We start from the raw sequence: 20248 nt of genomic DNA on the forward strand, positions 1-20248 counted from the left end.
AGAGTGCTTATGATTGTGAGAGACAGAATTTGAGGGAGACATAATGGAACAGAGAGTACAATTCTTTTTAGGGTAAGAGTGAGGCTGAGCTGTTTATTTTATCCTCTTGTATTTTATTAATTTAGCAAGATAAGACAATGAAGATGGAATGTCATTTTCCAAAAACGGGCAAAATCACATGAAAGAAAACAGAGAAAGGAGAGAAGGTTGGATCACAACACTTAAGGGAGCTAGAGTAGATCAACCTTTAATAACACGTCTGTGAATAGTTTAACAGGCAAACAGAATGCATAGTCCTGACCTTGCTCTTCTCCACAGCAATTCTCTTCTTCTTATCAGGCAGAATAATCAGGCCCAAGATGTAGAGTAGAAGTGATCTTTCTGTCTTAAGCTGTTTAAAAAATCCACCGGGTTTTGAATGAGGAGGAATAGCATCCTGCCTGGAAAAGATAGGTCGCTAAAATCAACAGTAAGATAGGGACAGGGGCTGAGTGCCTTCTATTGAGACGGATGACACTTTTTCAAAATAAAGCGCTCCACAGCTGTCCCTTTTATCACTCCTGCCGACATAAACAAGCAATGCATGCGGCAGTAAAAGAGTGATGGTACATCCACTGCAAGATGTACACAATGAAAGGAAAGTGGCAGCTGTATACATAAAAAGTGCAACGAATCAAATGTTGCATGGAGCATTTCAATAATATAGGTCTGCTCGCCTATTCATAGAAAGAAGCTGCGTCAGCAACGGCATGCTCCGCTTGGGACTTGTCTCCATTCACAGGAGCAGTGATTAAACTGAGAGAACTCTTTCACCATTCAGTGCTAGAAATCACAGCACAAAAGCCAATGATTCCTATCTGTCCCTGAATTTCCTATTCATTCCCCTTTGTGTCATGCTTTTCCACTCTAATTAAAGAAAAGTAAAGTAGCCCCACAGCAGCTCAGAACATACCAATCAATGTCATGAATATGCATGACAGAGAATGTATCTGCTACGCATGATGATGCTGACAACAGGAAAAAAAAACATCTATAAGTGAATTCTCTTGGTTGACGCACAGTAAAAATGGAGAGGGAAGTGCGTGTATACATTATGCCATGCACTTAGGATATAGGAGAATGAGCTCTTGAAAAGAGAAGCTGACAATTAGTAGATCCTGAGCAGGGAGCATGTGACAATCTTCTCGTGAGAGCAAACTCGTCACCTGTTCACAGCCGAAGCTAACCTGTTTCTATCCCCTGGTGGTTACACTCCGTGAAACAGGCCCTAGGTGAATGCTATAAATCACTAGCCCACGCCTCAAGTGTGTGTATACTTACTTGCACAAACACACACACACACAAACATATGCGTACACCATTGATCCAGCCTCAAGACAAATCCATTCTCCCCTGATGGATTCATTACTCCTTAATGGGCCTATTTTACATTGTTTGCTTTGGGTAACACATTGTGTCTTTGAAATTTGCTGAGATCTAAGATCAATGGCTCTTTATAGGTACACATCACATGTGGGGAGGTGATCAGTCTTCGTGTGTGCCAGTGTAATTTCCGTCATATTGACAAAACGCATAATCAAGGTGCTAATAAGGTGGCAAAAACATATTACAGTATGTTTGTGTTCTTTAAAAATGAGATAATAACATTCTTATCATTTACTATTCACCACAAATGACTTTGATCCTTGTGGATCCAGCAAACGCACAGATATGAAACTGGAACAGAGCCTTATCCTCACACGGCAAAATTATTCTTAGGTTGCCAGAGGCACAGATGAGCTAATTGGCCACTGTTTGTATGACAGAAATTTACATGGTTTATACCTCGTGACAATTAAGACAGCAAAACAACAAGTGCATATGAAGTAAATTCTACTTCTGGGACGGGTGTTTGACGGCATTGGTAGGTGGGCTAGAGTCAAATCAAGGTCACATCACTCAGAATGTGCAATGATCATTACCCTTGTGATCCGCGATGGCATTATTGCTTTGAATCTCATCAATGAACATAAAATTGAAGCAAAATGGTTCTCTGGTTGACCTTGTGCGCATAATGGTGCGTCTTCTATTTTAAGCTCTATTCTGAGCATGAAAACACAGAAATATCCTCTCCAGTCAGCCGTTATTAGTATTGCTATTTGAAGCTTTTAGTTTTGATCAGGTTTCTATTAAGCCTGTTACATTTACAAGCTGTGTTATGGGAGACTGGCTGTAGCTCAGTGTAAGACACATTACAGCAAGCAAATTCAAAGTTTTTTTATATTCATTTTATCACCTGTGTAATTAGTTTCCCCAAAAAACATCCACCAGCGCAGCCTCCATCTTTGCTTAATTTTTAGTTAGCTCGCCAGTTATTTAGCCAGCCTCATTTTTTCTTCTATTTACGTTTAGGCCTTCTTTTGTCCTTCACCCTCCCACTGTTTAGACCCTTAAGATTAAAGGCTACACGTAGGAGGATGAAATGCAGAGAGTGGCTTAATCGGCTGTAACTCACCCCACCAGCATAAAATGAGCCCACTTCATGCTCTATTAAAGGCAACTGGATTCAATGAAGCAACAGTCTGTAATTGGACTTTGAGGATACGATGGGTTTTTGCAGTAGACAAATTGAAGGACTTGAAAGCTGTTATACGGCTGCCCAGTCTGTTATGTTCCTTTTTTGGGTGCTAAAACGTATAACCAGCCAGTAAAACCTTTACAGTGAAAGACTGAAGTGTTTGGGGATCTCTGAAGTGAACATGAGTCATTGGCTAGCAGTTACTGAGAAATCAATATTTTACACTCCAACATTTGTTGGCATTGATCCAACAGTTGGATGGTAACTGATAGACTTTTTTGGATAGGATGTGACAAGTGTGAGTCTAATGTATGAAGTTTTATTTCACAAAGCACAAAGTTGGAGTGAAGCTTTCTTAAAAGTCTGGCCTTGATCTGGTGTAAAACTCACCAAGCCCATCCACCAGTTTCATCATTGATCAGTTACTTAAGGAACACTGAAGGAAAAGGCTATTCTTCTCAGGAAATTCTTTCCATTTTTTTGGAGTGCACTTTTTATGAGCAGATATTCTCATTTCATTCCACATGCTGTATCCACAATAATTACAAAGATGGAGTGAGAGAAAAAGGATCATCAGAGACGAGCAATTCCAAAAGCATGAGAAACACCCCATAAAGCTTCCCAGTCAAACACATTCTTCTTCCTGCTTATTTGCCCCCATGGAGGGATGCACTCCATAGCACACTCGCAATGCATATCTCGATAATAGTTAAGGGGATATCTTTAAAACCATCTCGCTTGACTTGTGTAAAATGCCCAGGTCCCTTGGATATCGCTCTGCTTTCTTGCATTATTAGACTATAAATCATTTCACTGAGCAATGCTGAAACAACTCAAACTCGAGCTGTTCCTGTTTACGGTTGCAGTAAAACATCATTCTCCAGAATGCAGCAACCTCTGCCGCAGCTCATTAATGTTGCCAGGAGTGCTATAAAAACATGCATGAAAATGCATTGTTAGTAAATTAACAAATGAATCAAAAAATGCATTCACCTATAAAATCATTCACCAACCTGCTATTTGATTTATCTTTTTTGCAGCTCAATTAAAATTAACATGCTCATGGCAATACTGTGGACTGAAACATGGACACGTGCTATTTACCAGCTTATACAAGTTTGCCAATTACAGTTGACTACATGCTAGTAAACATGTTATCATGGAGCCTCCTCTATGCAGTGTACAGGAGGCCATATGATAACACGCTTGTGTCTTTTTGTAAGCCTTTGTTGTTGCTATAAGTGTACAAAGCTTTAAAATGACAATTTTACCTTCTGGCTGTTGGCTAAATGTGCAGCATTTTGATTTTGGAGGTGACTAAAAAGAACAAATGTGTTTGCGCCGCAGGCTATCCTCGTTACACAGTGATTGGCGACCACGGTTCAGGAGAGCATCATTTGCGAATCCAGCGTGTCGAGCTGATGGATGACGCCGTGTTTGAGTGCCAGGCTGTCCAGGCTGCCATGAGGTCCCGTCCTGCCCGTCTCACTGTGCTGGGTGAGTCCAAATTAAACACACACAGACTCCAAAGAACACCACTGTACTGGCACCAACCGCCTCTAAATATCGAGGTTCAAAGCAACTCATGAAAAAAGCTTTAGCTCTTCAGTAGTTCATGCTACATTGCAGGTGCTTCTGAGGATTTAAGGGGCACAATAGCAAAGTCAGCTCACCATCACAGAATGTGTCGTTATTACTCTCTTAAATGTGTTTGTGATATCTGATCTTTCATTTGAACAATTGCAGCATAAGCAGTGTTAACTACCATACTGAGATCCACGTCCAGGTGTTCTATAGGAGAACAGGACAATTATCCAGAGCAAATCTTGAGCCCCTTTGATGTATTTTATATTAAAACCATCAGAAATGAATTAAATCAATGCTAACGTTTCCCATTTGGCATCCAGTGTCAATATGACAAAACTTTTACAGACCCTTACATTTCCATTTTAATTTCCTTCCTCTGTGTGCGGCCTCCATTTTCATTATTACTGTAAGCTTGAGAGGTTACAGGGTCTTAATTAAACTTTATTGGGTTATCATTCAGCATTGCCAATCTTGCTTTATTGGCTAACACGAGTGCAATCACATCTCTTTCTTGGGCCCTTCAAGTTTCCTGCTGCTTCCTGTCTCCCGCTGCCTCTCACAACCTCCCCCACTGGAGGATTGCTGGAAAAGATAGCTGGAGTCAATGACAAAGCGAAAGAGAACAAGGGAGAAGGAATGAGGAGAAAAAAGAGTTGTGAGGGAGAGAGAGGGGTGTCTGCCACGCAGTATCCTTGCCACGAGCGACTGATCTGCCTTATTGATCCAGCCTAATGAAAAGTGAAACTAACGATTTGTTGGGGAGAAGGCAGCAGGAGAAAAAGAGAGAGGGGAAGACAAATTGCGGCATAACATTTCTCTGGCTGCCAAGCTCCCCTGCAAATGGATATGAGTGAATAATTATGGATACTTCTACAGAGAACTAAAAATGTCTGTTGCAACTGCACTTTCCCACCTTCTGCTCCTGTCCTTCTGTCAATACTTGATCAGATCTTTGAGTGTTTAGCTGCTCTGACATCAAGCTTTACCAAGAACCTTCGAGTTTAATCACAGCGTCAAGGACAGGAGGGAAAAAAGACTCACTGACAACTGGCAAACACTTCAGCAAGGTCTTTGTCAATGGATTTGATCAATTCAGCTGTATCCACTCAAGTTTGCTTTAGAGTTCAATATTATCATCACCAGGAGATGATTGGTTATTTTTTAATGGGGAGAGGGGGTGGCCTGATGGGAGGACCCCCATGCTTCCACACCACCAAGCCATAGGAGAGAGGGAAGGGGGAGGAGGGCCTCCCTATGCCTTTTTTCAGAAAATTTTTCAGATGTTTTTAACTAATCATTAGGGGCATTTACTAAACTGTGTAATGATTGTTACGTTATTTTGTCCAATAATCACAGTATTATGAAAAAAGATTTGTTTTATTTGAACGAGTGCTGCCATGCTTTCTCCTCCCACGTCTGTTGTTGTGCTCCTCTGCACAAGAGAGAGTAAAAGAGACATGAAACCTCACACTTCTGTAAGTTTGCTTTATATTAGGACTGCAGGATTATTATATAGGTCTAGCTCTAGCCTTGGTCTACACGTTGCTACTTGTCACTTTGATCAAGAAGGTGACACTACAACTGACTCTACAGTCTACAATGTGGTATAGAACTGGATATTAAAAGTATATAGTTTAGAGAATATTATAGATCCAAGACGAAATTGACTAAAGGGGGGGGACTGAGAGAAAAAGGCATAATTGCAAATACGTCTTCTGCTTCAGCACCACGGACAGCGCCATGGATTTATCATTACACAGCACAGTTAGGCTACTGATGTTTCAGAGCCGTGGTCGGGGGCCATGGATTCTAACTTGCACAAACCTCAGTCAGATAAACAATCAATGAGTCAGACAGACTAGACTTTCATATTCAACTAAACCACCTCTGCCCCTGTATCCTCTTTGCTACGAGGTGACAGAGATGTGGGGGGCGGGTTAACAATGGAGATGCATTTTGGTCATCCTGCTAATAAAGCGGATGTCATATCTGCTCATTCTTCCTCAAATTGCCTACTGATTATCACTAAAATATCATATTTAATGCTAGTTTCTTTGCCTCCTTAGTATCCGTGGGAGGTCTGAAACTGCCATTTCATTTGAAAACATTTCCACGTAGCTACCATACACAGTGGATACAAATAATTCTAATTTTTTCTTTTAATCCCCATGACACTCTGCTTTCCTGATTTGGCAAACCCTCCACTGAGAACTCCAAGTAATTAAAAACAAAGAAACAAACTATTTGGAAATGCTTGACTTTGGACAGCAAGCAATGTACAACAGGAAGTGCAGTAGTTGGCCCTACTGGCTTTAATAAGTAATCAGTGATGAGGAGGGGGGAACCTTTATTACCTATTTGGCTGAGTGAGTGTGAGAGAGTTTATCATCCTTCCCAATAAGCCTGAATGGAAGGTGTTTGTTTAATCCCCTGCCGAGCTACGTCGCCTACTCCTGAACGCGCTGCCAGGGAGAACTCCAGGCTGACATACGCACAAGGTAATGGAGGAAATATATGCAAGGCCTGTGTCACTGCAAACTCCAAGCTGTCAATTACTTGCCAGTGGTGACAGAGTGTGTCTATCGACTTGGAAGACAGCTATGGCCCCACACACCTATGCGCACACACACAAAAATGCATAGGCATAAACACAATATGCTTACACACACACCCGTACTCACCAGTGCACACACACGTAGCCTCCCTTCCCTGAGCTGACAGCAGAATAAATCTAAAACTCTCCCCTCCATCTTTCATAACTCAATATCAGCCCAAACTCCTCCATGTGCCATATCAGAGGAACTTCTCTTGACTTTGATAGGCTCAGAAATAACATAACACAAATATTTCCTAACACATAGAGAAAAACCTTTATCACTGCCAAAGAATAAAAATTGCATGTTTGTTTTCTGCTTTTCTTCCAAATGCAGAGTTTGTCCTTGAAAGACAAACAGTTCACGTGATTCAAAAAATGTGGCAGCAGTGTATTTAACTAAACAGCCAATTTACTGGAAAATATTTAATAAGTCGCAAACCCATCATTTACTTTTCAGCCAACATTCCAAGTTCAAGAGCGATACAATTAAAAGAGAAAAACAATGACCACATCAACATTTATCAGCAGTAATGAAGTTCCCTCATCAAAAAGCTCTGCGAAGAAAACTGACAGTCAACTTAACCCATTCGAGCGTTTGCATGGCTTGCAGGCGTACCCTCAGATGCCAAAGGAGAATCAAGGTCTTGTGAATTAGTCATGAAGGAAGAGAATAGAGGGTTTCAGGTCCAAAAAAGACCCCTGAGGCTAATTATATCCCTTGCAGCAAGTTGGCACTGCTCCAGACCTTTGCTCTAATCTTTCTACCTTAGGTTGGGGACCACTAGAACAAAGGGAGGGGAGATCACCGTTGTTTGATTAAGGTCTTTAGCTGGAAAACTTGTGTAAGGTGTTATGTATTTTTTCTTTTTGTTGTTTTTTTTTTTTTCTTTTGTTAACCCGGAACATGTTAATCTTTTCTACAAAAAAATGTGTCATGGTATGATGAAATGTGGTGCTACCTATTGACTCCTTGCTGTAACTTTAATAGATCAGTCTGTGTCTTGGGTATTTTTGGTTGCACTCTCTTACTCTTTCTCTTCTTTCTCTACACCTAACTGAATCATTCCTAGTCAGAGAACTGACTGTAGTTGAGAACTACATTTTCATAATTTGAAGTACTGTGCTAAAAGGACATACAATTCATTTTTAAAGTAATACAGAGTGGGTTTGTACATCTATGTAATATCTGTTAATTGAAGATGTATCAGGTATGCACCGAAGATAAACTCCAAAGATAACAAAGTGGCCAATATGGCCTCTCTCTATTGTGTTCATTCTCATTTCATTAATTACAGTTGAACTGCTGCTTTTCTTTCAGTAAAAAAAAATGTGGGTTTCTTCACATAAACTGACTGATTTGACCTTTTAACCTTTGTCAGTTTCTTTTGAGACTCAAAACATAGAAATTATTTGTTTTTCCTAAATTTGAGACTGCAAAGGACGAGGCAAAATGTTGCCTTTCAAATTGTAGCAAAGGCTTCAGTTTGGTTTGGTTTTAAATATATTTTTGACACACGTTTTCATAATTATTTACTTCTCTGTTCCAGCGCTGCCCAGTGCAGTGTCATAAGGTTCATGCTGCAATCCATGCTGTTGAGATCAAGAATGCTTTAGAGATTGTCCTTACTTGAAGCAAATAAAGAAATGTAACAAAGCCTGACACTTCATTAGGAGAAAATATTTCCCTTTACTGAAAACACATTTCTGTCAGGTTCTGTAAACCTTTTGGGTACACTCAAATATTTTTTAAAAAGGTTTTGAATCTAAGGTCACAAGTGCAGTCGCAAAACGCATTACACACCAAGTCATTATCAAAATGTTATGACCAAACCAAAAGTACTCATCAACTATCACTGTTAATTATTACAATAGTTATACTGTTAAAATGAAAAAGGCACACCCACAGAAAGTGTTGCAAAGACTGAGAACACTTTGCAGTTAGATGTGTGTGGTGTTGCGTGAACGTGTAATAATAGCTCCTCTCTTTTTTCCCTTCATATAGTTACTGCTGGAGTGAGATCATAGTCTCAGTAATTTGTTAGCTTTACATTTGAACTAATATCTTATTTCTTACATGATTAAAATGTGCATACAGCTGTTGAAGGGAGTGAAACTTTTCCAGACCCTCCACAAGTTCTTTTAAAATGACTGCGCGTGATGCTAGTTGTCTGACAAACATTTTTGATGGCATGCCATTTGAATGAACCATTGTGTGCAAGATATTTGTTTTCCTTTCCTGCTTTGTTAATGTTTTGGACCCGCGCTTCAACAACAGTATTCATGTTCACAAAAGCTCAAGGGTATCTTTTGTTATTGTTGTTTCCAATTGCCAAAGCTGAATCAGCCATTTCTGTGGATAAGTCTGAATTCATTATTTCTCAAGGATCATGCTGCCATCCTTTTAGTAATGAAGGTGAACTCTGAGGGCAGGGTGAGAAAAAGCTACCGAGGAATTAGAAGTTTTCATGCCAAAAACAAGACATAGAAAATGTTCCACACAGTCCATTAATGTGTAGTTTGTCCGTGGTGCTGGCTCTGCTGATTTACTGTCTACGTGATATCATGGAAAGGCGTATAAATAGCATTCCACTTTTAAGGACATTTCGCATTTTGACATTTTCACGTCATTAGATGTTGATTAGTCCCGTGTGTCCAGGTTAGGGGTTAGTTAGTGAAGAAATTACAGTGTGAATTCATACGCCACTTGGTGATACCAGGCTGTTCACTGCTACTTCAGTCAGTAATACTGTTCACAGGGAGTGGGAGCTGCTTTCCAATGGCAGGTCTGTAATAAGAGATGTTTGGTAGTTGTTTCTTCTAAAGAAAAGCTTATTAAAAGAACTAACTTGAAATAAATTGCTTGTACGTTGAGTCAGAATAGCTTCTGTAGAGTTGTGTTACAGTTTAGTCAGTCTGCTGTTTAAAAGGAGCTACTTGTAAGTTTTGCTATTGCTACATATAATATAATATTAGATATTAGAATTAGCAACTGTATACTTAACGATCTAGAAGAAGCACTTTGACTTCAGTACCAAACTTCATTCTTGCCAAGAGCTGCTTCCAGCGGTAGAAAGCAACAATACTGTCAACTCTTGTTTTGCTTCTATTTCTGTCACTGCTTTTCTTCTACTGAAGTTAACACACTAATCAGCTGGCCCCGGTCTGGCTGGATCGTCTCATCACTTTCCAATAGCGAGTCACTGTAGCATCCAGTCTGACCTGAAAAAGTAGTGCTGCTCGGCAGGTGTATTATGACCTCTTGTCTTGTAAACACAATGATGGGTGAAGCTCTTGGCAAGCGACAATCAGCACCACCTGCTCCCTGCAAGAAAACATATTCGGCAGTAGAGAAAACGTACAATTAGCCTCTTTATGGAGTGATGTTTGGATTAAGATTTTTATGCATGAGCATTTTGTGTATGTAGATCCACATGTTTTTGTTGTCTTTATTTCATCATTTTAAGGTAACAGAAATCAGCCATATCCATATCCCTCTGAGTGCTGCTGTTGAAATGGTGTGTATGAATGTGTCATTCAAATTCTGAGCCACTTAAATAAAAATTTTGCAGCAGTCCAAGTACGTGTTCACAGAGAAGGTAAATAAGGAAAAAAAAGGCCTCCAGTATAAGTAACCAATTTGTCCCTTACAAAAGTTAATTTCAGTCTAGCCAAGAATCTTAGTCGAAGCATAAGGAGGGATAAGGTGTCCAAAAAACGGCAGTCGTTCTGGGAGAAAAGATGACTAATGTTTATATTATACTGCCTTTTCTGCTATTTTGTCTGAAACAGGAGATGGAATGATAACTACATCAATGATATCAGAGAGACGGTGAACAGGTGTGTGATTATGGAAGACAGACTGTATGTAGGATGCTTTTTTTTTTTTTTTTTCCTCAGCATTTCAGCAGAAATGACGTGAATACATCTGTGCTGTGCAAAACAACACTACTGACTGTGTACAGGTGCTGGGCTGATTTGAATTCACACTACATAGTAAATAGGTTTGCTTCCGCTAACTGTAATTATTGCTGGAAACTAATGATTGGCATTAAGAAAAAACTTAAACCATATGGTCTAATAATCGGCAGAACCTTGAAATAACAGTTGTTTTTTTTTTAATTTTGTGCTTTAGGAGCCCGCATTTCAAATTTCCAACCTACCCCCCACCACCACCACACACACATACACACATAGCTACATAGCACAACTCAGCCGGGTGGTGAGCAGCGATGTCAGCACCCTCCCAATCTGTGGAGAGCAGCTTCTGGGGCTGCACATGGCTGCGCTGTGACGGAGCAGGCGCTGCACGTCTCTGACAGCTCTGGCATCTCCCCACTCCTCATCTCATCTTCATCCTCCCTTCCCTCGGTTTTATTTGGCACCATTCATTTGGTAGATCATAACACCAAGACTACCAAAAGATCACTAAGCCTTTCCATGCTGCACTTATTAAAATGTTACCAAAGATTTGTCTTGTGTATATGCCAGCCTTTGAGTCTTCGCTTGTTTGTCCTCTGTTCCATTCATTTCCTCTCTCTCCCTTCTTCTTCTATCCCATATTTACCCTCCCACTTTATTATTCCTTACCATGTGGCAGCACACACTTCCCCGCAAATTAATCCTCTGCTTCTTCTTTTTTTATTTTTTTTCGTGTATACATTTTGTACAGTCTGCCGTACTGTTTGTGATTCCCATCTGCTATTCTGTTTGTGAGAGTTAAATGATTTTGTGTATATCTCACTCCTCCACTTTCTCTCGTCCCGTGTGTGTGTGTGCACACACACGCTGAGGATCTTCTGGCTTTCAAACAGATGTACAATGACAGCACTTGAAGAGGGCCAGTGATTTGGGCCAGTGAGCCACGCATGTCGTGTATCCACCTGCGTTGGGTATTCCTCTCCTCTCCCTTTTGTCTTCTTTTTTTCCTGATCTATCTATCACAAACTCTGCAAGCTGTCGCAGCGGGGTGACAGGCGGCCCGTGCACGCATTCTTCTGAAATAGACAGGCAAGTCAGGAAGCTCATTGTTGTTCAGGACACGTCTGCTGAAGCACAGCGTTACAGCGGCCACACATTGCCAGCCTTCCCCTCCCCTATACCATCCAGCCTCCTTGTGAGGAGCCCTCTCTGATTCATTCGCCTCCAAATTGCTTTTTCTCCCTTGCTCATGCTCCTGGAAAGCTGGGGGTACTCGCAGGATTTCATTGGCTGCTTTGGAGAAGTTCCCTCTAAATATTGGTTTGGCCTGCAGGTTTACCAGCAGCCACACCAGTTGTTACCAGACTGAACAGGACTTCTCTTCCAATTTCAGCACATGCTATCAGCTGCCTCTCACATAAATTCAAGTTTTATGTTTGGTGTTTGGGGAATTTTATGTTCGGTGTTTGGAGAATTCATATGTATCACGGGACAAAGGCAGCTTTATGACCTCAAGGGTTTATTCAGCCCCCTCTTGGAGGTGACGGACTTACTGCCCTGTACTGTTGAGTTAATTACACATCAATATGCCTTGGTCTCATTTATGGATATCTTTGATTATACAGTAAAAGTAAATGACCTCACTGAAGTCCAGGCTTTCTGACATCACTGTGTCTTTTTTCTTTTTGATGTGTCCAAGACGGGGTTTATAGTCAGATATGGCTAGCATTGGTAGAGTTGGAGAAAATACATAACGAATTGTTCATATAGAAGTAAGAAATTATCTTGGACTGGCTGAGGTGATGGACCTCCATAACAATTTTAGCAGCCTTAAAACAAAATAGTGGAATTGCCTATCGAAGGGACCAGGATGGGTTAATGATTAAGGTTAAGTTGTAACAGACCAATTGGATTTCTACATGAAATAAAAATTTTAAAAAAGACTGCTGTGAGCTTATAACCCATGTAACGAACTAGGATGTAATGAAGCCATGGGTCAAACTAACACCAAGAAACTCTTTCAAATGATGAAAGTAATGAACTGGCCGTATCTTACAGCTATTTTAAAGTCTTAAGTTGAGACCACATGCTTTACATCTTTGATTAATACAGACGTGAAAAGACAGCACAAACCCCTGACTGATCTGGTATCAGTTATCTTTGATCTGTAAAAAACCTGAAATACGTGTGAATGTCGGCGTCTGTGCGTACACATGCCAACAGTGTCTATGTCTGTGAACGCACAGGAGAATGCAAATTTGTGAAAGTATTGAAAGGGATTACCTTATTATCCCCAAGAAAAAAAATGTACTGAGTGGAGCATGGGTCTGCAGTGAGTCAGCCCTGTAATTAAAGAGGAGTGATCAATCTGTACCACTGACCACACTACTTATGCCAAGACCATCGAATGGCTGCAGTAAAGAGCTAATTTAGAACCATTAGGGACTGCTGAGTTTGCAAACAGTCCAGTAATGATGATGGCTGACTCAAGTTCAAGGCTTGGCCTCTGTATAACTGTCAGACCTGGCAATCATAAGGCGGGCTCAATGGAGGATCTCGGCTGAAGAGAAAGAGCTAAATATCGATTTAAATTAATTTTTTCTTTGTCGTTCATTTGTGTTCGTTCATGTATTCAGTCCACGCTCTTCTAGCGGTGGCAATCTCAAAAAGATGCCAAGGAAGCACAAGCTGAGTGCTAGTTACACACAGAAAACAATTCCAGTCCAGGCTGTCACAAACTGTCTCCACAATGAAGGACAGAAAGATACAGAGGTATAGATGCAGGATGGAGGCAGCCAGGCATGTCCTTCTTCTCCTTGTCTGTTCGCGATTCACCCTCAGTGTTCAGCTGGCAGGCAGCCCAACGGGGGGACATGACCTGAAAGTGTAGCAGTGCTCTATTTGGTCTGCCTGTGACCTCCTCTTTCCTGTGTAGCTCCACTATGCATGGAATCATAAACTCCTCTTGCACTGTATGCTCTGACATCCCTCAATGGAAAATATAAGGCTGGATAATAGCAGACAACTGAGACTATTAAAGGTCAAACTGACTTACTGAGACAGTCAGCAAGGGTATAACCACATTCATTAGTTGTGTCGCCTTCTGACCAGGTAGCATGTATTTATAGACACTGATATGTTCAAATATGTGTGAAGGAGGAATATTTCCTTCAAGAGAGAGCAAAACTCATCGGATCGTTCTTTCTCTGAGAGTTTTTGAGCACTTCTAGGCAATAATAGGGAAATCACTTCACTTGAATGTGCAGTGAGTGAGTCCTATCATTCACATACTGTCAGAATTTCCTTTCTAATCTTCCCCTCTCCACAAAAAAAAAAAAAACGTTTATGGCTGCCTTATATGCCTGACATTTAATTAATGTTTCATTCATGTGTGCAAGAGAGCAGTGACAGCAGGCCAATAACACTGGATCTTTGCAATCAACTGTCAGAGTGCTATCACCGAGCCTCACATGTTGCTAGTTTTCTTTTATGACAAATGGGAGAGCTGTCTCGCGACTGCCTGCTCATAATGCTTTTCACATGCTCCCTGTCTCATTTGCACACCATGCAGTAACTCTATTCTTAGCATAAGAATAAACTCATGTGATCTTCTTGACCTTGTTTCCAATTGCTGATGAAGGACCAGAAGGTGACCACATTCTCACAAAGATTCTTTCTTACTTGCATAGATCAGCACACTGTGTTGTCTGATCTGCTAGTGCTGACCTGAGATTCCTCCACCTCTCCCACCCATCCGCATATTAATGAGGAGCAGATGAAAGGGAGCCGGCCCGAATTAACGCCGCAATTCAAACTCAAACACACAACAGGAACTAGAGAGTGGGAATTGTCTTTGAAATAGCAGATTTAATGGTCCAGTTGGTCAGAGTTATTAGTCTGGTCAAGTCGGAGTCCAGACTTTACTGTTCCCACAGTGCTCTGATTCACTCCTTACTCATTGTAAATGTGTGGTAATGATGCTTGTTTTGTCTGATAATTTGGATCAACGAATATTTTCCATGTTTTTAGTCAATTATTTTATGTAATGCAAAGGCACTAGTCATAACAGCGAAATGCCACCCCCATGCACTAATCAACCGCAGCACTTGAAGACTAAGCAGAACAGGAGTGTGATGTTTACGACCAGTGTGCTGCCCCACTTGCTCTGCATCATGTTACAAATAATACAAGGACCATTTGTGCAATTGACTAAAGCTACATCTTAAAAGTTGTAACCCTTAGATACAGTATCACTCCTGGTTGACTGTGGTTACCGTGGCAACATCAAGTGTGGTTTAAAACAACAGCAAATAATCTTTGAGCAACTACTTTGACAGGAATGCAGCTTAAGAGCAACTGTATGAACTAATGTTTTAATAAAGAAGTCGGTTACAAATAGGTGCAACTGCAATCTGATTTCATGTAATTTCACCATGAAACTAGAAATAGCAGTTAGTTACCTTGCTAAGGAGGTGAAGATGTGCAGACTGTCGCCTGCAGCCCTTCATCTAACAATTCACTGTGAATGCTCCTTCTCTTCCCATTACGATCCGCAATTTTTAAAAACAATCGGCTGCATCGGTGTGGAATGCTTGGTTTGCATTAGCCGTAACTTAATACAGCTCTGATACAGCATTAGGCTGAAATAAAAGTGAAATAAAACAGTGACACTGTGTTATGTGCTGCATCATTTCATGTGAAGCCCTTGAACACAGAACCCTATCTCAATCCAGCATAGGAACAGCAGACTGCCATTAACAATAAAAAAATATGATAAAAAAAAAAGTAATTACAGAAGTAAATGGATTACAACATTTACTGTCAGTAATTTCACTGAAGAGTGAGAAACATAGATTTCTGTATGCACAACTCTCTGGAACCACACTCACATTTATGTGTACCATAAAACAGCCCTTTTATACTTATTGTCATTAAATCTACAAAACAGTGCCCCAAATTAAATTTTCTTTATTTTCATTCATCTCAGTGCTGTCTGACAGCATAAATCTAACCCATAACAACCTTCCTTCCAATCATGATGCTTTTGCTGGGGAATATGGCAGCTGCCTGCAGCCTTTGATTTCATCTTGCCCCAGATCTGCATTGTAATGAGCACTCAGGTCAATCAATAATTCACAGCAGTTTCAGTTATAAAAAAAAATGGAAAAAAAAACAGATCAGCTCATGGGTAAAACAGGAAGAGGTCTTTGATCAGTGCCATTTAGAGGCACATATAACACTGTTGTGATGCTTTCTTCTCTCTGTCATATTTGTCAAAGCCTAGAGGGGGGTTAGACATAGACTTAATTACATTTAATGCTGACATTTATGTGTGTACTGTATGCTTAATGGGGAAATTTGAGTGATGGCAGAGCTGATTGTTATTTAGATATTCATGCTGTGACTTGTGCAAAGCTTTTGGTGCCTCTACTACTGGTTTTTCATTACATACGGGATGAATCTACTTCTCACTGTGAAGTCATTAACTTCCCCCGAACAAGTAAATGTGGCTTTTATTTTCTAAAGAAACATAAGTTGTGTACAATAAACCAAACTGTGGTCTCTTTTTGGTACCGTCAGTGCAATGATTGTATGAGAATGCACTGTATGATGAGGTTAGGTTTCACACAGTCAAATCTTTGCAGGTGCCATTTGTAGATACAATAGTTTTGGCTCATGTTGTTTAGTATATATTTTCAGTACCACGGTGTTGTGGGATTGCAATATATCAGACAAACAAGACTGATGCATGTAAATGCAATAATAATGAAGGAAGTTAATACCAGAGTGCACTTATGTTACATATAGATTAAAAACTAAATTAGAAGTCTACATACTTCACTAATAGTAGTACACAGTCTGTATTGATTTGCTGATAGTATATCATCCATTCATTATCATCTGTTTATCATATGGCTAACACCCCCTCTTTCTCTGTGTCTGTATCAATAGTTCCCCCAGAGGACCCAGTCATCAGTGGAGGGCCGGTGGTGAGCCTCAGGGCTGGTGACCCACTCAATCTCACATGCCATGCCGACAACGCCAAGCCAGCAGCCTCAATCATTTGGATCCGCAATGGAGAGGTCCTTAACGGGGCCATGTACTCCAAGGTAAGCATAGAGGTGTGTGTCATACCAGGTTTGTAGACTGGTTGGGGACAGGACGGGGGTGGAACGGTGGGCGAGGGTTACACGGCGCCGGCACTTTCATTCTCAAGAGCAGTTCTTCTTTTATGAAAGTAAACTGAGATGGAGAACAAAAACAGCCGTTGCCTCATAGTTTTTGCATGTTGCGCTTAGCTCTAAATAACTACTGCAAAAGCGTTAAACATCCATGAGGTGTTTCAGAGTGACTGCCTTAGTCATTGGTGGGCGTTTGCCTCAGCATCCAGACTGCTTTTATGAAATGAAATCCCTTGAAAATCCAGGTTGTGTTCTGATTAGAAAAAGATAGCTGGCCTTTTTTTTCCCAGTATACAAATCAACTCAGACAAGCAGATGGCGAGATCATGGAACTATCACTGACTTTGCATTTCTCTCTGGTGTTCTGATCTCCTCCTTCAGTGGCATTTTGTCGCCCTTCATCTTCCCAACCTGTTATAAAATATAAGATGTCACGTTCTGTGCTGAAATCTGCCCGAACCTTTTTCGTGGCGCAGTATGATTCTCGATGACAGATCGTGTTTCTACTTCTGTTGCCATAGTACACAATAGCCACTGTTCACACCAGCCCAATGTCATGATCACCTGACCCCGCAGACACTTGACTGACATTAGCCCACGAGGCTAATCATGCAGTCAACACTGTCATGTTCTATTTCCATTTAAACAAAGGACATAAAGAGACCAGGCACTTTAGAGCACTAACACCTCCCCCGCCTTCCCTTGCTCTGTGCGCTGCCTCATCCCATTATCGGCTTTTTTCAAAGAGCAGATAAATGCCATTGATTGGACCAGGCCGATTTGAATAAAGTGATTGCTGGAGATGCCGCTTACTAATGGTGGGCGGAGAGCGCGCTTCCTGCCATCACATCCTCTCGGAATGAAGGCAGATATGAGGACATTCTGTGCTGGTAGGTGATGGATGTGCACATGCCTATGCTGAGCCCAAGTATGTCCCTCTTCCCTCTTATCTCTATTGCCTACCATTAAAAAGCAATGGGTTCGATTAAAAGAAGATGACTCTTTTTTTGGGTCCGAAGAGCAGTAGGGGGACATTTTGTAAGCATAATCATCTGCTCTGATGGTCTTCTCATATCCCGCAGATGAGGAGGACTAATGTGAGCAGATGTGGTGGTGGATTCACCAAAATGGATTTTCTTGATGGTGTCATATCTAATGGTAGCTCTGACCCAAAGATAATTTCCCACTAAGGCCTCCCAAAACCTCATCTCTACGACCTCTTAGAACACTATTTACTGGATCAGTGGTTAAAGAGAGAAAGTATGATTAAAGGTGCTATGTGTAAGTTTTCGCTATTGCTACACAGCCAACATTAGCTTTCACAGCTGTTTACTTACCAGTCTAGATGTTCAGCATCAATCTTCATTTCTTTACTTGCCAAGAGTTGTATCCAGCGATGGGAAGCAAATCCAATTTCGCTTGTATTTCTCTCACTCTTCTCACTTCTTCTACTGAAGTAAGCCTGCTAACCAGCTAGCCCCAGCACATCCCCGTCTCATAATACTGCTTTGCGATAGTGAGTCACTGTTGTTTACCCTCAGTTCAGATTAAGAGGATGAAGAAGTTGTGCTGCAAAGAAGGTGTATACTAACCATCCATTATCATCACCACCACCACCCCAATCCAAAAAAAACACATTAGATGGCTGAGAAACCTTTAAAGCTATCACTTGACAAAAATGTGTGTTAATTTTACCATGTAAGAGAGTCACTTTGTGAAGATAGCTTTGAAAAACTGTAGAATATCATGGAGGGGGCAGCCCAAATAATTAAGAAGCTTGTCACAGTGAGGTGAATGGATCAAAAATCAACACTAGCTGTGAAGGCAGAGGAAATTAATGAATAATGTTCTCTCTTCCCTCAAACACTCAAATCCCATCTGCTCCAGTGGAGTTGCTCAGTGGCAAACAGCAAAGGCCTGTTTGTAATATGCAGCCTCCAGGTCTGAGCTGTGGTTTGGAGGTGTGCGCACTTGCTCTATGATACTTTTGCACTGGAATGGTACAACAAATCATTTGAAAAACATGATGCATTCCCCTACCAGAAAGTCATTCCCCCCAATGTGCTACACACTGTATTTTTCTGAATGCTCTGGTGGCAAGCTGAGAGGTGAGCAGGCGACTGGGAGTTATCACAGTGTTAGGAGGTTTAGAAAAAAAAAAAAAAAAGAGAGAGACCTTTTTTATGAGCTGGTCTTGCTGGCAAGAACAGAATAGTGCTTTTTTATTGTATACTTTCTCAGCTGTGCCAGCTTTGCTCTTCCATGCCAGGTAAAATAGCTAAAGTTGACATGAAGCTGCTACCATTGATGTATATCACTTTCAGCAGAGAAAATAATTATTCTTCATTTTTTCCACCCTTTTTTTTTACCTACAAGTGTTCAAAGCAGCTGGTTTCCCTGCCTCTCGGTTTCGTTATTTTTCTCCCATATTTCAGGGGAGGTTTTTTTTTATGTAATTAGAGCACTTTATTGCATTTTAATCGTCACACCCACTGAGTAATAGGGTCAGAAAATACTACAAATAAAGCAACTAATTAAATTTTGAGTGGGCATTTACCATGTTAGCTTTTTTTTGTTATTGTTGGTGTAGTCTTTCCCAGCAATAAGGGAGATTATTAAAGTCAAAGGGCTCTTTACCTTCAGCACTAATCTGTTTCATTGTGTCAGTTTTAAAAGATCTCAAAAGATTTTGGCAAACTAATTAACCTCATTTATTCTGTCTTAAAACTAAAAGTGCGATCTGAAATATAGATCTCTTCAATTACTTTTAACAACTTTTGAAATGATCTTTTTGAGGTGAGTTAAGTTAAACAAAAGAAACCTATTTAACCTCAGTGACCAAGAGGGGGGGTGGGGTGGGGGGTGGATCTATTTTCACTTTTTCAGACGAAGTACAATATTGAAGCAATTAAGTGTTTTAGTGAAAGAACCCCCGTGTGGTCCAGAATTAAACATGACTGATTGAATAAAACCCAGAGATACATTTGATATCAAGACAAAGGCGTGTTGGACGGGTTATCAGAATATTAATGATGTATGAATCTTGAGCGTTTGCTTACTTGGTAAATTCAGTACCATCCCTGGGAGGCTTCTCTCCTCTACATTCCCCATTACTGACCCAATCAAGGCTTTCTCTGCATGCCAGCCAGGTCTCAGTGGGTCATTTTAATGTCTGAACATTTTAGATGACTTCAGGGTTTAATGAAATACTCATAAAGGATGAGTAATAGGGCTGTCTTAATGTTTTCCATGAACTCAATTATTAATCAGATTACATAGTTAAAGGTAAATATGAGACTTATATGGCTTTATAATAAAGTCAAACTTACAGCATTCATAAATTGATGAATAAGCTTTATCTTGTGCAGATAAAATGTCTGAAACACTGAAGACATTTCAGCCACATCC

At 40.6% G+C, this 20248-nt stretch overlaps 1 protein-coding gene across 11 annotated transcripts in view; it reads left to right on the top strand.

Moving 5' to 3' along the window:
• kirrel3b (kirre like nephrin family adhesion molecule 3b) overlaps positions 1 to 20248 on the top strand; it is a 163073-nt gene that overhangs the window by 101012 nt on the left and 41813 nt on the right. For 7 of the 11 annotated variants that reach the window (XM_056373796.1, XM_056373797.1, XM_056373803.1 and 4 more), the window contains 2 exons: positions 3905 to 4054; positions 16611 to 16780. In XM_056373796.1, coding sequence (XP_056229771.1) covers positions 3905 to 4054; positions 16611 to 16780 — 320 coding nt within the window. The remainder of the gene's footprint in view (positions 1 to 3904; positions 4055 to 16610; positions 16781 to 20248) is intronic. The other 4 variants (XM_056373798.1, XM_056373807.1, XM_056373801.1 and 1 more) reach the window with 1 other exon arrangement.

This window comes from Seriola aureovittata, chromosome 4 (genome assembly GCF_021018895.1).
Source record: "Seriola aureovittata isolate HTS-2021-v1 ecotype China chromosome 4, ASM2101889v1, whole genome shotgun sequence".
In the NCBI taxonomy this organism is placed as follows: Eukaryota; Metazoa; Chordata; class Actinopteri; order Carangiformes; family Carangidae; genus Seriola; species Seriola aureovittata.